General features: G+C 39.2%; 1 protein-coding gene across 3 annotated transcripts in view; it reads right to left on the bottom strand.

Moving 5' to 3' along the window:
* Positions 1-638, bottom strand: part of TRAK1 (trafficking protein, kinesin binding 1) — a 72,518-nt gene that overhangs the window by 35,176 nt on the left and 36,704 nt on the right. For all 3 annotated transcript variants that reach the window (XM_009577434.1, XM_009577441.1, XM_009577449.1), the window contains exon 3: positions 387-503. In XM_009577434.1, coding sequence (XP_009575729.1) covers positions 387-503 — 117 coding nt within the window. The remainder of the gene's footprint in view (positions 1-386; positions 504-638) is intronic.

Raw genomic sequence — 638 nt, 5'->3', positions numbered from 1 at the left:
TGATTAGTGAGATAATCAAAGCAGAGGGTAATTATGCATAAAGCAGAGGAACAAGGACAAAACAGGTAGAAGAAAACAGTGGGTATAGTGACAAAAAGAGCAGATGGTTTCAGAGGAAAATGAAATCTGAGGCAGAGCAAAATTCAATGGCTTGAGGGTTTTTTTCTTCCCCTCAATTCACCTGATTTGAGCCAACAGGTCAAGTTACTTTTTTGGTCACATTTCTAAAAGTGTACATGCTATAAAAATGGCTGACCAAACTGCTGCAACACAGATTGACCTGCTATGGACAGGATGCTCAAGAAAATTAAGTATGCACAAGGTGAAGCTAGAAGGAAAATTCTCCCCATCACTGTAGATACAGCACTCAGGCATAAAAATCTTACCTCTTCCCTGATGTGTTCTACTTGCTCCTCCAGGAACTCATTTCTTTCTGTCAGTGATTTATTCTTCTTTAACAGCGACTGGCCAATCCGAGCAGCTAATTCTAAGTCTCGTTCTTTCTGTGAAGCATTAAGAAAAGAAAGCCAATTTCAAATTTTTTATTCACCAATGGATCAGAGGGAGGGTAAAATTGTCACGAATGGGAAGGAACAAGTACTTAAACAACAAAAAGCCTTTTTCCTTCTGTGAGGGTT

This window comes from Fulmarus glacialis, unplaced genomic scaffold (genome assembly GCF_000690835.1).
Source record: "Fulmarus glacialis isolate BGI_N327 unplaced genomic scaffold, ASM69083v1 scaffold1960, whole genome shotgun sequence".
Taxonomy (NCBI): Eukaryota; Metazoa; Chordata; class Aves; order Procellariiformes; family Procellariidae; genus Fulmarus; species Fulmarus glacialis.
The sequence above is the reverse complement of the archived record's forward strand: the minus strand, read 5'-3'. Positions and strand labels throughout refer to the sequence as shown.